Raw genomic sequence first — 14,459 nt, 5'->3', positions numbered from 1 at the left:
CGTAAAGGCCAAAGACCACACGGGAGGTAAACACATCACCTTAGCGACACAGAGCGGCTCCAGGGCCTCACAGTGGGAGTGCACGAACGTTCCCTTATGTACCCGAGGGTCAGGCAGAAGCCCAGCTGGCTGGCAATAGACACAGGCAATAAGCGGAGGTCACGGGCGCGGATGCCCACTGTGGCCAGAGTAGAGACAGAGGCCCTGGGTGCTGCAGCCCAGCGTTACACAACATTTGAACTGTGCAACGCTGGCAGCAAGAGAGGCTGCAAACCAGAGGAAGTGGCCACCTGGGGCCCAGCATCTGACCGCAGGCCTCAGTTCCTTTGGTGTGTGGTCTGGAGGAGCAAAGTCACAATCAGGCTGTGGCCAATGTGCCAAGGACCTCCCACCCAGCTCACCTGTCCTCATAAGGTTTTCTTTCAAATCCCGCCCCCCCCCTCAGAACACGTTTGCTGATGAGTGAGTGACAGAACAGGTGGGTGAATCCGGCATCACACTCATCAAGTAAAATACCCTCTTGCTCCCCTTCAACCAAAGCCAGGGGGACCACCCTGTCCCACCACCCTGAGCTGCTGCTGGTTGATTGATAGGCTTACAGCTTAATTTTCATCATTATACCTTCCAAATTTGGAAAACTCAGCAGTGGCCACAGGACTAGAAAAGGTCTGTTTTCATTCCAATCCCAAAGAAAGGCAATGCAAAGAATGCTCAAACTTCCACACAATTGCACTCATCTCGCATGCTAGCAAAGTAATACATAAAATTCTCCAAGCCAGGCTTCAACTGTACATGAACCGTGAACTTCCAGATGTTCAAGCTGGATTTAGAAAAGGCAGAGGAATCAGAGATCAAATTGACAACATCTGTTGGATCATCGAAAAAGCAAAAGAGTTCCAGAAAAACATCTATTTCTGCTTTCTTGACTATGCCAAAGCCTTTGACTGTGTGGGTCACAACAAACTGTGGAAAATTCTTCAAGAGATGGGAATACCAGACCACCTGGCCTTCTCCTGATAAATCTGTATGCAGGTCAAGAAGCAACAGTTAGAACTGGACATGAAACAACAAACTGGTTCCAAATCAGAAAAGGAGTATGTCAAGGCTGTGAATTGTCACCCTGCTTATTTAACTTATATGCAAAGTACATCATGAGAAACACTGGGCTGGATGAAACTCAAGCTGGAATCAAGATTGCTGGGGGAAATATCAATAACCTCAGATATGCAGATGACACCACCCTTATGGCAGAAAGCAAACAAGAACTAAATAACCTCTTGATGAGAGTGAAAGAGGAGGGTGAAAAAGTTGGCTTAAAACTCAACATTCAGAAAACTAAGATCATGGCATCCGGTCTCATCACTTTATGGCAAATAGACTGGGAAACAATGGAAACAGTGACAGACTTTATTTTTGGGGTCTCCAAAATCACTGCAAATGGCGACTCTAGCCATGAAATTAAAAGACGCTTGCTCCTTGGAAGAAAAGCTATGACCAACTTAGATAGCATATTAAAAAACAGAAACATTACTTTGTCAACAAAGGTCCGTCTAGTCAAGGCTATGGTTTTTCCAGTAGGCATGTATGGATGTGAGAGTTGGACTGTGAAGAAAGCTGAGCGCCGAAGAACTGATGCTTTTGAACTGTGGTGTTGGAGAAGACTCTTGTGAGTCTCTTGCACTGCAAGGAGATCCAACCAGTCCATCCTAAAGGAAATTAGTCCTGAATATTCATTGGAAGAACTCATGTTGAAGCTGAAACTCCAATACTTTGGCCACCTGATGTGAAGAACTGACTCAATTCTAGAGACCCTGATGCCAGGAAAGATTGAAGGTGGGAGGAGAAGGGGACGACAGAGGATAAGTTTGTTGGATGGACATGAGTTTGAGTAAACTCCAGGAGTTGGTGATGGACAGGGAAGCCTGGCGCTGCAGTCCATGGGGTCACAAAGAGTCAGACATGACTGAGTACCTGAACTGACCTGAACATCTTCCAAAATTTCTACAATAAACACATCTTACTTTTAAGAAGAGAACAAACAGATTACCAGAAGACCCGAAGGGTCACACATCAGACAAGCTACACTGTCCCCTGCTCACATATTCAACAGTCTGTACTGGGAGATTTATAATCCCATTTGACCTGCAGTGTCTATGTCTAGTGAGCTTCTCAGTTATTCAGGGCTCAGGGCTTTGCCATGTGTTGTGTACGTGTGTTTCAGGTAATGAAGCAGGGGGGCTGTGCTGGGGGGAGGCAGGGGTTCTGGGGCGGGGGAGCAGCTGAGCTTCTAAAAATACATTTCTTATTTAACAAGGGCAAATGTACTCATTTCCACTTGCCTCACTTATGAGTGTGATCCCATCCCCTTGGAATTTACATAGTTAAGCAAATAAAGGTCTAAAAAGGGAGAGAATGGAGGAGAGGAAGGAAAAGGGTTGGAAAACACAGAAATGGCCCCAAATAGTTGCAGACACAAATTTCCAAACTTTTCAAGGTCACGTCCAATCCTGACCTCAGTTAGGATTTCCAGAGTGAGAGTGAGTGGCGCTCCCTACCCTCTCCCTCCCTCCTCCCCCTCCCCATCGCACCACCCGCACCGTCCCGTCCACTGAACACACTGTGCTCAGACTCCCTCTCTCCCTGGAGCCTTGGACTCAGCCTGGACTGCTGGCTCCCGGCTGCCAAGCCACGCGCCTTGGGTGTCTTGCCCATTCTGAGATCAAACCCAAGAAACAAACAGCAGTAAATGCAGGACTCGGGGATACACAGACCCTGAATGGTCCCTGGTCTGAAACAGAATCTCTCCCTCAAAACCCAGCTCTCAGGGACCAGCTGTGTTTGTTCCAGGACTGAGAGATAAAGATGAAGGCAGCCCAGGCCTCCAGACCTAAAAGCTTGTGCACAGCCTGGCGGAGGAGGCAGGTCCCTGCAGCTCTCCAGGCCACACGGCACACAACAGAAGGGTGTAAGAGATGTATGGGCTGTGGGCACCCAGGAGAGGGAGGCTTTGATTCCTGGGAGGTGTGGGTGGGGGAGTAGGTGGTATCTGGGTATGATTCTGACATGTGGAAACTGGGCCAGAGAAGACCCAGGAAGGAAGGCCCAGAACCCTGGGGACGAGGGAGCAGTCCATGGCCAAGGAGGTCATGTAGGTCAGGGCAAAGAAGGGGCACAGTCCAGGGCAGGTGTGCATGGCCTGGACCCCACGCCACAGGATCTGGACTCTACCCCTGAAAATCACAGGCTCTAAGTCTTTCAGATTTCAAGGTTCACTATGAGTTCAACAAGTATGGGGGACTGACTTGGGACCTCTGGCTCATTACTTTGCCAAATAAGGCCACTACGACCAAAACCAAAACCTTAGCACCAACTAACCACTTCCTATTAAATACCACTTCTTTTTAAACATCAAAACAGTGGGAGAACCCAACCAACCCAGAACAAAGGTGTCCCCCGCTGACACCACCTGTCCAGTGCTGTCCTTGCTCTCACTGGCTGCAGACAAAGGGAAACTTCCTTCTGACCAGGGCTGGGAGCCACAGCTTGTGCGGCTGAGAGGTACAGGACCACAGACCAGAGAGTCACACCCATTTCTGTGTCACAGAATGTGATGTGTCTTGTTCGCAGACCCAAACATTCACAATGAGGCAAAGCTTATGAAAGTGCCAGGCAGGATGCCCACCAAGGGCCTCCATGTATCACCCCGACAGCACCACAGCAAGCAGCGGGTGCTCCTTGGGGGAAAGAAAGGCTTCCCTGGTCAAACGGGTTTGGGAACCACGGAGACACTTTAGAAAGTTTGTCATTCAGTACTTAGTTCTCTAAGACGTGACTGCAGTGACTCAGTGTGCAGTCTTCCCCGACTCATCTGACCACAGAAAGTCCTCCCCAGCGCGGACTGTGTAGGAAAGTCCTTGGAAGATGTTTATTCACTATTCAGCAGACACGAGGTCGGCATGGAGGAGCAGAGAGATGCAGGTACCATGGAGGCACGGGCAAGCCTGGGTGAAGGAGGACGCACGCACCCACCAGCAGACCCAGCACCTACCTCGAGGTCGGAGCTGATGCAAGAGACCTGGGAGGAGCTGCTGGAGGACACACGGGCCTGGATGACCTGAACCGGAGGGTAGGAGGGGGGCTCCTGCAGGGACGGGGCTCCTGTGCTTGTCTGTCCGTCGCCAGGCAGCCTGCTGGCACTGCAGCTCACCTGCAAGGTGTATGGGGAAGGGCAGGCAGAGACTTAGTTTGCATCTTTATTTTTTGCACTGTCAGGGCATTCATGTCCTTCAGGGTTCAAAAGGTAGGAATGCATGCAGCGGCTTCCACCATTCTCCCAAAGCCACTGAGCTCCCCCCAGAGGCAGCCAGCACTTGTTTGTGTGTCCTTCCAAAGTTTCTGTGCACACACGAGCAAGTGCATGGACATGAATGGACATATCCCCCCTTTTCCACTAACGGGAGTACTCTATAGTCTCTTATGCATCTTCCTTTGTTTTCCACTTAACAACATGCCTTAGAAATAGAACTGCAGCAGATCTGTTTCTGTAGCATTGTATAGATGTTCACAACCTGTTTAACCAGTCCCCTGCTGATGGATGCTTTAGGGTATTCCCAATCTCTTGCTTTTACAATCATTACTGAGTGTGGCAAATTATATTTTACATTCAAAGTTTCAGGATATACAGGATAAATTCTTAGAAGTGGAATTGCTGAGTCAGAGGGTATGCACACTTGTCATCTGGATAGCTCTTGGCAAAAGTAGGGCTTCCCTTGTGGTTCAATGGTAAAGAATCTGCCTGCAATGCGTGAGACCTGGGTTTGATCCATGGGTTGGGAAGATACCCTGGAGAAGGAAATGGCTACCCACTCCAGTATTCTGGCCTGTGGAATTCCATGGACTATATAGCCAATGGGGTTGCAAAGAGTCAGACATGACTGAGCGACTTTCACTCTTCCTTCCACTTGGCAAAAGTGCACTCCATAGAGGCTTAACCAAAACACCTGTCAGCAGCCTATGAGAGTGCCTCGCGAAGGGTAAGGGAGGAAGAAACTTGTGAGATTATCTATCTAACTATCCTCTATCTATATCTATCTATCTAGACTTCCCAGGTGGCCCCACCAATGCAGGAGACATGAGACGCAGGCTCGATCCCTGGTTGGGGAAGATCCCCTGGAGGAAGAAGCAGCAACCTACTCCAGTATTTCTGCCTGAGGAATCCCATGGACAGAGAAGCCTGGCAGGCTATAGTCCATAGATTCTCAAAGAGTTGGACACAATTGAAGCGACTTAGCAAGCACCCATATCTATCTATCTATCATCCGTCTGTCTGTTCATCTCAGAAGAGAGTTTCCTCCCACAGGGCACATAGGTTTCCACAGGGATCCTTGAGGCTATGGGCTGGGGTTTCAGTTCAGTTCAGTCGCTCAGTTGTGTCCAACTCTTTGCGACCCCATGGACTGTAGTGCCAGGCTTCCCTGTCCATCACCAACTCCCGGAGTTTATTCAAACTCATAATCATGGCGTCGGTGATGCCATCCAACCATCTCATCCTCTGTCATCCCCTTCTCCTCCCACCTTCAATCTTTCCTGGCATCAGGGTCTCTTCAAATGAGTTGGTTCTTCACATCAGGTGGCCAAAGTATTGGAGTTTCAGCTTCAGCATCAGTCCTTCCAGTGAATATTCAGGACTGATTTCCTTTAGGATGGACTGGTTGTATATCCTTGCAGTCCAAGGGACTCTCAAGAGTCTTGTCCAATAACACAGTTCAAAAGCATCAATTCTTTGGTGCTCAGCTTTCTTTATAGTCCAACTCTCACATCTATACATGCCTACTGGAAAAACCATAGCCTTGACTAGATGGACCTTTGTTGGCAAATTAATGTCTCTGCTTTTTAATATACTGTCTAGGTTGGTCATAACTTTTCTTCCAAGGAGCAAGCGTCTTTTAATTTCATGGCTGCAGTCACGATTTGCAGTGATTTTGGAGCCCCCCCAAAATAAAGTCTGTCACTGTTTCCATTGCTTCCCCATCTATTTGCCATGAAGTGATGGAACCAGATGCCATGGTCCCATAGTTTTCTGAATGTTGAGTTTTAAGCCAACTTTTTCACTCTCTTCTTTCACTTTCATCAAGAGGCTCTTTAGGTCTTCTTCACTTTCTGCCATAAGGGTGGTGTCATCTGCATATCTGAGGTTATTGATATTTCTCCCAGCAATCTTGATTCCAGCTTGAGTTTCATTCAGCCCAGCATTTCTCATGATGTACTTTGCATATAAGTTAAATAAGCAGGGTGACAATACACAGCTTTGACGTACTCCTTTTCCGATTTGGAACCAGTTTGTTGTTTCATGTCCAGTTCTAAATGTTGCTTCCTGACCTGCATACAGATTTCTCAAGAGCAGGTCAGGTGGTCTGGTATTCCAATCTCTTTCAGAATTTTCCACAGTTTGTTGTGATCCACACAGTCAAAGGCTTTGGCATAGTCAATAAAACAGAAGTAGATGTTTTTCTGGGACTCTCTTGCTTTTTCGATGATCCAGCAGATGTTGGTAATTTGATTTCTGGTTCCTCTGCCTTTTCTAAATCCAGCTTGAACATCTGGAAGTTCATGGTTCATGTACTGTTGAAGTCTGGCTTGGAGAACTTTGAGTATTACTTTGCTAGTGTGTGAGATGAGTGCAGTTGTGCGGTAGTTTGAACATTCTTTGCATTGCCTTTCTTTGGGATTGGAATGAAAACAGACATTTTCCAGTCCTGTGGCCAGTGCCAAGTCTTCCAAATTTGCTGGCATACTGAGTGCAGCACTTTCACAGCATCATCTTTTAGGATTTGAAATAGCTCAACTGGAATTCCATCACCTGCACCAGCTTTGTTCACAGTGATGCTTCCTAAGGCCCACTTGACTTCACATTCCAGGATGTCTGGCTCTAGGTGAGTGATCACACCATCATGATTATCTGGGTCACGAAGATCTTTTTCGTACAGTTCTTCTGTGTATTCCTGCCACCTCTTCTTAATATCTTCTGCTTCTGTTAGGTCCATACCATTTCTGTCCTTTATTGTGCCCATCTTTGCAAGAAATGTTCCCTTGGCATCTCTAATTTTCTTGAAGAGATCGCTAGTCTTTCCCATTCTATTGTTTTCCTCTATTTCTTTGCATTGATCACTGAGGAAGGCTTTCTTATCTCTCCTTGTTATTGTTTGGAACTCTGCATTCAAATTGGTGTGTCTTTCCATTTCTCCTTTGCCTTTTGCTTCTCTTCCTTTCACAGCTATTTGTAAGGCCTCCTCAGACAACCATTATGCCTTTTTGCATTTCTTTTTCTTGGGGATGCTCTTGATCTCTATCTCCTGTCCAGTGTCATGAACCTCTGTCCATAGTTCTTCAGGCACTGTCTAATCCCTTGAATCTATTTGTCATTTCCACTGTATAATTGTAAGGGATTTGATTTAGGTCATACCTGAATGGTCTAGTGGTTTTCCCTGCTTTCTTCAGTTTAAGTCTGAATTTGGCAATAAGGAGTTCATGATCTGAGCCACAGTCAGCTCCCAGTCTTGTTTTTGCTGACTGTATAGAGCGTCTCCATCTTTGGTTGCAACGAATATAATCAATCTGATTTCTGTATTGACCACCTGGTGATGACTGTGTGTAGAGTCTTCTCTTGTGTTGTTGGAAAAGGGTGTTTGCTGTGACCTGTGCGTTCTCTTGGCAAAACTCTATTAGCCTTTGCCCTGCTTCATTCTATAGTACAAGGCCAAATTTGCCTGTTACTCCAGGTATTTTTTGATTTTCTACTTTTGCATTCCAGTCCCTTATAATGAAAAGGACAATGTTTTTGGGTGTTAGTTCTAGAAGGTTTTGTAGGCCTTCATAGAACCGTTCAACTTCAACATCTTCAGCATTACTGGTTGGACATAGACTTGGATTACTGTGATATTGAGTGGTTTGCTTTGGAAACGAACAGAGATCATTCCGTCATTTTTGAGATTGCAGCCAAGTACTGCATTTCAGACTCTTTTGTTGACTATGATGGCTACTCCATTTCTTCTAAGGGATTCCTGCCCACAGTAGTAGATATAATGGTCATCTGAGTTAAATTCACCCATTCCAGTCCATTTTAGTTCACTGATTCCTAAAATGTTGATGCCATCTCCTGTTTGACCACTTTCAATTTGCCTTGATTCATGGACCTAACATTCCAGGTTCCTATGCAATATTGCTCTTTACAGCATCGGACTTTACTTCCATCACCAGTCACATCCACAACTGGATGTTGTTGTTGCTTTGGCTCCATCTCTTCATTCTTTCTGGAGTTATTTCTCCACTGATTTCAGTAGCATATTGGGCACCTACCGACTTGGGGAGTTCATCTATCAGTGTCCTATCCTTTTGCCTTTTCATACTGTTCATGGGGTTCTCAAGGCAAGAATACTGAAGTGGTTTGCCATTCCCTTCTCCAGTGGACCACGTTTTGTCAGAACTCTCCACCATGACCTGTATGTCTTGGGTGGCCCTACACGGCATGGCTCATAGTTTCATTGAGTTAGACAAGGCTGTGGTCCATGTGATCAGATTGGTTAGTTTTCTGTGACTATGGTTTTCACTCTTGTCTGCCCTCTGATGGAGAAGGATAAGAGGCTTATGGAAGCTTCCTGATGGGAGAGAGTTACTGAGGGAGAAACTGGGTCTTGTTCTGATGGGCAGGGGCATGCTCAGTAAATCTTTAATCCAATTTTCTGAAGATGGGTGGAGCTGTGTTCCCTCCGTTATTTACCTGGGGCCAAACTAGAACTGACTCATTTGAAAAGACCCTGATGCTGGGAAAGATTGAAGGTGGGAGGAGAAGGGGATGAGATGATTGGATGGCATCATTGACTCGATGGACATGAATTTGAGTAAACTCTGGGAGTTGGTGATGGACAGGAAGGCCTGGTGTGCTGCAGTCCATGGGGTTGCAAAGAGTCAGACATGACTAAGTGACTGAACTGAACTGAACTGAAACTATGGTGTGCTTAGTTTGGGCCTCCCTGGTGGTTCAGCTGGTAAACTGAAGCTGGTTCTGCCTGCAATGTGGGACACCTGGGTTTGATTCCTGGATTGGGAAGATACCCTGGAGAAGGGGAAGGCTACCCACTCCAGTATTCTCGCCTGGAGAATTCCATGGACTGTATAGTCCATGGGGTCACAAAGAGTCGGACACAACTGAGCAACCTTAACTTTCACTTTCAAACTACGGTGGAGGTAATGAAGACAATGGCAACCTCCTTCAAAATGTCCCATGTATGCACTGCTCTGCTCAGTGCCCCCAACCCTGCAGCAGGCCACCGCCAACCCACGCCTCTGCCAGAGAGTCCTGGACACTCACAGGCAAGTCTGGGTCAGTCTCTTGTGGGTCACTGCTCCTTTCTCTTGGGTCCTGGTGTGCACAAGGTTTTGTTTGTGCCCTCCAAGAGTCTGTTTCCCCAGTCCTGTGTAAGTTCTGGTGGCTCTGTGGTGAGGTTAACGGCAGCCTCCTCCAAGAGGGCTTATGCCATACCCAGGTCTGCTGCACCCAAAGCCCCTGCTCCTGCTGCACTCCACTGCTGACCTGTACCTCTGCAGGGGACACTCAAACACAGTTCTGTCTCAGTCTCTGTGGGGTTTCTGGATCCTGGTGCGCACAAGGTTTGTTTGAGCCCTCCAAGTGTCTCTGGCGGCTATGCGGTTTGATTCTAAACACGATTCCGACCCTCCTACCATCTTGCTATTTCAAATACTAAAAGACGATGCTATGAAAGTGCTGCACTCAGTATGCCAACAAATTTGGAAAACTCAGCACTGGCCACAGGACTGGAAAAGGTCTGTTTTCATTCCAATCCCAGAGAAAAGCAATACAAAGAATGCTCAAACTACCGCACAACTGCACTCATCTCACACGCTAGCAAAGTAATGCGCAAAATTCTCCAAGCCAGGCTTCAACAGTACATGAACCATGAACTTCCAGATATTCAAGGTGGATTTAAAAATGGCAGAGGAACCAGAGATCAAATTACCAACATCTGCTGGATCATCGAAAAAGCAAGAGAGTTCCAGAAAAACATCTACTTCTGTTTTATTGACTATGCCAAAGCCTTTGACTGTGTGGGTCATAACAAACTGTGGAAAATTCTGAGAGATGGGAATACCAGACCACCTGGCCTTCTCCTGAGAAATCTGTATGCAGGTCAAGAAGCAACAGTTAGAACTGGACATGGAACAACAGACTGGTTCCAAATCGGAAAAGGAGTACGTCAAGGCTGTTTATTGTCACCCTGCTTATTTAACTTATATGCAGAGTACATCATGCAAAATGCCAGGCTGAATGAAACTCAAGCTGGAATCAAGATTGCTGGGAGAAATATCAATAACCTCAGATATGCAGAAGACACCACCCTTATGGCAGAAACTGAAGAAGAACTAAAGAGCCTTGTGATGAAAGTGAAAGAGGAGACTGAAAAAGTTGGCTTAAAACTCAACATTCAGAAAACTAAGATCATGGCATCTTGTCCCATCACTTCATGGCAAATAGATGGGGAAGCAATGGAAACAGTGAGAGACTTTATTTTCAGTTCAGTTCAGTTCAGTCGCTCAGTCGTGTCCGACTCTCCGCGACCCCATGAATCACAGCACGCCAGGCCTCCCTGTCCATCACCAACTCCCGGAGTACACTCAAACTCATGTCCATAGAGTCGGTGATGCCATCCAGCCATCTCATTCTCCGTCGTCCCCTTCTCCTCCCACCCCCAACCTTTCCCAGCATCAGAGTCTTTTCCAGTGAGTCAACTCGTCGCATGAGGTGGCCAAAGTATTGCAGTTTCAGCTTTAGCATCAGTCCCTCCAATGAACACCCAGGATTGATCTCCTTTAGAATGGACTGGTTGGATCTCCTTGCAGTATAAGGGACTCTCAAGAGTCTTCTCCAACACCACAGTTCAAAAGCATCGATTCTTCGGCGATCAGCTTTCTTCACAGTCCAACTCTCACATCCATACATGACCACGGGAAAAACCATTGCCTTGACTAGACGGACCTTTGTTGGCAAAGTAATGTCTCTGCTTTTTAATATACTATCAAGGTTGGTCATAACTTTCCTTCTAAGGAGTAAGCATCTTTTAATTTCATGGCTGCAATCAGCATCTGCAGTGATTTTGGAGCCCAAAATAATAAAGTCTGACACTGTTTCCACTGTTTTTCCATCTATTTCCCATGAAGTGATGGGACCAGATGCCATGATCTTTGTTTTCTGACTTTATTTTAGGGGGCTCCAAAATCACTGCAGATGGTGACTGCAGCCATGAAATTAAAAGACACTTGCTCCTTGGAAGGAAAGTTATGACCAATCTAGACAGTATATTAAAAAGCAGAGACATTATTTTGCCAACAAAGATCCGTCTAGTCAAGGTTATGGTTTTTCCAGTGGTCATGTATGGATGTGAGATTTGGACTATAAAGAAAGCTGATTGCCAAAGAATTGATGCTTTTGAACTGTGTTATTGGAGAAGACTCTCGAGAGTCTCTTGGATTGCAAGGAGATCCAACCAGACCATCCTAAAGGAAATCAGTCCTGAATGTTCATTGGAAGGACTGATGTTGAAGCTGAAACTCCAATACTTTGGCCATCTGATGCAAAGAACTGACTCACTGGAAAAGACCCTGATACTGGGATAGACTGAAGGTGGAGGGAGAAGGGGATGACAGAAGATGAGCTGGTTGGATGGCATCACCGACTCAATGGACATGAGTTTGAGTAAACTCCGGGATTTGGTGATGGACAGGGAGGCCTGGTGTGCTGCAGTCCATGAGGCTGGAAAGCGTCAGAGACGACTGAGTGACTGAACTGAACTGAATTGATCTCTCTGTCCATCTCAGAAGACAGCTTCCCCTCACAGGGCACATGGGTTTCCACAGAGATCCTTGAGGCTGTGGGCTGGGGTTTCAGAACACTCATATCTATCTATCTGTCATCATCAATCTATCATCTATCTCTCTGTACATCTCAGAAGAGAGCTTCCCTCCACAGGGCACATAGGTTTCCGCAAGATCCTTGAGGCTGTGGGCTGGGGTTTCAGAGCCAGGCAGTCATCACACTGACACAGCACAGGGGGAGCAACTTGCCTTCCAGACCATGTGTCCACCAGCTAACTGTGTTACCTTGGCAAAAAACCTCCTCCTCCTGAGTGTCACTTTCCTAACCTATATACAGGGCTGGTAGCCCCTGCCTGTCCTCCTCTTAAGTGGTGTCACGAGGATAAGATTTAGTAAATGCCCTGGACACATGAGAAGAACAGCTGCTCATACTGGTCCCCAAATCACGCAGGGCTGCAACCCTAGACAGGTCAAGGGCACAGATCCCTGTGAGAGTCGGCTGGAAGGGAGGAAAATCCACAAAGGACACACAGGCAGAGACATGGGCGGGGAGCAGAGGCCTCCCAGTCCAACAACAAAAGAATCTACCAATTCCCCAGGCCTGACCACACCTGAGTCAACAGATAAAATGGAGTTTCAAATGCTGCGAGTTGTGGACTCCTAGGACCCCACGCCCTCAGCCCCTCCAGCCCAGCCTGGCCCCAGCTGTGCCTCTTGGGAAATCTCTCATTAGACCAGTGTTCAGGAAGGGATGTTGGGAAGAGTGGGCCCCTCACTGGCTCGTTTGCCCGTTTCACAGTGTAGTCCAAACAGGATGTGTATTAAATCACACGGCATCATGGACCAAACCACAACATGCCCATCAGGACATTCTCATTAAAAAAAAAAAAAAAATCTGCTAACATAGCAGGCATGACACGGTGGCAGAAAAAGCATGTCCTTTCTATAAAAGTTCAGGGCCCGGAATCAGACGTGCTTAGTCTGAAACCTGCTTTTGAGATTTTCTAACTATGGGATCTGGGTGCCTCATTCTAAAATGATAATAAAAGCATTAAATATAATAACTTAGCATAATAATAATTCAACAATTTCTATAACAATAGAAATAACACTTAACATTTATCAAGCATTTACTGGGTGTCAGCCATTATGCCAAGTAAGAAGCTGCATAACTCTAAGGAAAGGCACAGATCCAGGTAGAGACAGGTATGAATCCTGGTTCTAACACCAACAGATCATGTGACCTTGAGCAAGCTGCTTAACCTCAACCGGCCCCTTTTCCTTCTCTGTAAAATGAGCATGGTAACCTCAAGGGTTGGGTGTTTGGATTAAATGATGTAATCTATGTAAGGGCTTCCCTGGTGGCTCAGAGGTTAAAGCGTCTGCCTCCAATGCGGGAGACCTGGGTTTGATCCCTGGGTTGGGAAGATCCCCTGGAGAAGGAAACGGTAACCCACTCCAGTATTCTTGCCTGGAGAATCCCGTGGATGGAGAAGCCTGGTAGGCCACAGTCCACGGGGTCGCATAGAGTCGGACACGACTGAGCGACGGAACGGAACGGAACGGAATCTATGTAAAGCACTTAGACCAGTACTCTAAGCACTATGACCAGTACAGTTATCACCAGAAGGGTTGGTTGTTACCAATTACTCAGAGCCCGACAGGTAGTTAGCCCTAATAAACAGACCACCACAGGAATGATGACTCTTCTGCCCAGGCTAGAGGCAGGGCTCCAGGCTCCCAGCTGGGAGCTGTCATGAAGACAACGCTCGCCCTCTGGTGGACACAGAAGGAAGAGAACAAGAGAACACAGTCTTCCCGAGTCTGTTTCCCAGCAGGCACAAGACTCAGGTACAGGGAGTCTTGCGTTTAAGTGAACACAACTTTTGCATTATTGTTTTTTATTTGTATTATTATTTTTCAGAAATTCCATGATTTCAAAATTTCTAATGTAAAGCGTTGGCCAGATGCTGCCAGGGATCCCCGTGCTTTCCCCAGGGCTTCCAATCACCCACCTACCCATCCACCCTCCCGATGGAAGAAGAGCTTAATGGCCAAAATAGGCTCTTAATTGTGAAAACGTGCTCCAAATCTCCCTGAACTTCACTTCCATCACATCCAAGCTATTTGCACCCACTTCCCAAGGAACATCAATAAGTAAAACCTCTCTATGAGGACCAACTCTGAGCGTCAGCATGTCCCAAGGTCAGCTCAGTGGGTCCCCCACCACTGAACTCTACATTCCAACACACCTGTGCCGAGAGCCTGTGACTCGATGCACCAGGGTTGAGGCAGATAAGACAGAAGGAGACAAAGTTTATATCCCAGCAGGAAACAGAAAACAAACAAAAGTAAAAGATCATGAAATGTGCTTTGCAGAGCATTTTAAAAGGTAGTAAAGTAATACAGATGGTGATTGCAGCCATGAAATTAAAAGGTGCTTACGCCTTGGAAGGAAAGTTATGATCAACCTAGACAGCATATTAAAAAGCAGAGACATTACTTTGTCAACAAAGGTCAGCCTAGTCAAGGCTATGGTTTTTCCAGCAGTCATGTATGGATGTGAGAGTTGG

The 14,459-nt window shown here is 46.7% G+C and overlaps 1 protein-coding gene across 5 annotated transcripts in view; it reads right to left on the bottom strand.

Moving 5' to 3' along the window:
• Positions 1–14,459, bottom strand: part of TMEM44 (transmembrane protein 44) — a 49,442-nt gene that overhangs the window by 15,925 nt on the left and 19,058 nt on the right. For all 5 annotated transcript variants that reach the window (XM_055407537.2, XM_055407528.2, XM_055407503.2 and 2 more), the window contains one exon: positions 4,049–4,207. In XM_055407537.2, coding sequence (XP_055263512.2) covers positions 4,049–4,207 — 159 coding nt within the window. The remainder of the gene's footprint in view (positions 1–4,048; positions 4,208–14,459) is intronic.

Source organism: Moschus berezovskii, chromosome 1 (genome assembly GCF_049115385.1).
Source record: "Moschus berezovskii isolate FMDL1 chromosome 1, NW_MosBer_1.0, whole genome shotgun sequence".
Taxonomy (NCBI): Eukaryota; Metazoa; Chordata; class Mammalia; order Artiodactyla; family Moschidae; genus Moschus; species Moschus berezovskii.
Note: the sequence above shows the minus strand (reverse complement) of the source record. Positions and strands in the feature narration are given on the sequence as shown.